Genomic DNA, 1,149 nt, shown 5'->3' with positions numbered 1-1,149 from the left:
CCCCGCTGCGGGGGCCAAAAATCGGCAGAACAAAACGCGCTCGGTGGGCATTGCTACATTGGCTACGAAAAGTTGCTGACGAAACTGGGATAATTTACATTGAGCCTAGAGGAGGTGTAGGCTTGTTTCATCGCGAGCCAACTGAGGGTGGCGAAGTTACCCGACTCTACTAAAGTCGATGAGGAAATCTCCATTCAAATCAAGAACCTCAACTTGAGGTTGTAGACAGAAAATGAGAACAAAAAGTAATAGATTCTAGAATCTAATCTAGATAGATCTAGATCTATATCTCTAGATCTAGATTCTATCTAGACTCTAGAATCTAGATTAGAATCAAGATCTAGATCTAGATCTAGATCTAGATTCTAGATGTAGATCCAGAGAGATCTAATATCTAAACATCTAGAATCTAGATCTAATAGCTAGCATCTAGAAATCTAGATTAGATCATTGTTGATACTGATCACCGATACCAGTGATAATAACTGACCGACTGGTGGATTGAATGGAAGTTGTCAAGCCGGCGACAATCAATGAATAAAAGCAGAATGCCAAGACCAAACTACTCTGCCTCGAAACGCCAGCTGACACGATCGATTGACAACTAACAAACACCTGGCACTGCAACAAAAAACACCAAATAGCTAACGTTTTGTGAAAAATAAAAGAAAAACAATGTTGAACAATTTCACACTAACCTTATTTACGGTCCCTATCGATTGCAGACTTTCAGCCTGAATGCGCATGTACTAACGGAAGTAACATATCTATGCAATAATTAACTTGTTGATATTGTTTGGGGAGAAAATACGGAGCGTAATATTTGTCAAAGTAGCGCCTTTTCGTTCTACTATAAATTTATCATTCAATTAAGATTGTTTAAAAATTACAGGGCTGCTATTCATTAAAAAAATGCAGGCTACAATAGGATGATGTCTTTTGCCAATGGCATTTGATAAATTTGCTCAAGGTATATTTTGTTCACTAGTCACCCCCTCAAATTTCTATGGGAGGCTACTCAGGGTGTTTTGTTTTGCTCGCTCAACAGTGACAACTGACAACAAGCTCTGGTTTGACTTATTGTATGTGAGTGACTACTGCTGCTGTGTGTAGTGTTATATTACATCTAGATTTTAGATCTAGATCTAG

General features: G+C 38.5%; 2 protein-coding genes across 3 annotated transcripts in view; one reads left to right on the top strand and one right to left on the bottom strand.

The window, feature by feature from the left end:
- Positions 1–729, bottom strand: part of LOC101845959 — a 41,251-nt gene extending 40,522 nt beyond the window's left edge. Inside the window, exon 1 of the mRNA XM_035972679.1 lies at positions 699–729. The gene's annotated coding sequence lies outside the window, so the exon portion shown is untranslated. The remainder of the gene's footprint in view (positions 1–698) is intronic.
- Positions 730–930: 201 nt separating this feature from the next.
- The window catches only part of LOC101845277, an 11,148-nt gene continuing 10,929 nt past the window's right edge, over positions 931–1,149 (top strand). The window contains exon 1 of one of the 2 annotated variants that reach the window (XM_005109579.3): positions 931–1,086. In XM_005109579.3, coding sequence (XP_005109636.2) covers positions 946–1,086 — 141 coding nt within the window. In that variant the 5' untranslated portion in view covers positions 931–945. The remainder of the gene's footprint in view (positions 1,087–1,149) is intronic. The other variant, XM_035972680.1, reaches the window with a different exon arrangement.

Source organism: Aplysia californica, unplaced genomic scaffold (genome assembly GCF_000002075.1).
Source record: "Aplysia californica isolate F4 #8 unplaced genomic scaffold, AplCal3.0 scaffold00793, whole genome shotgun sequence".
NCBI lineage: Eukaryota > Metazoa > Mollusca > Gastropoda > Aplysiida > Aplysiidae > Aplysia > Aplysia californica.
Note: the sequence above shows the minus strand (reverse complement) of the source record. Positions and strands in the feature narration are given on the sequence as shown.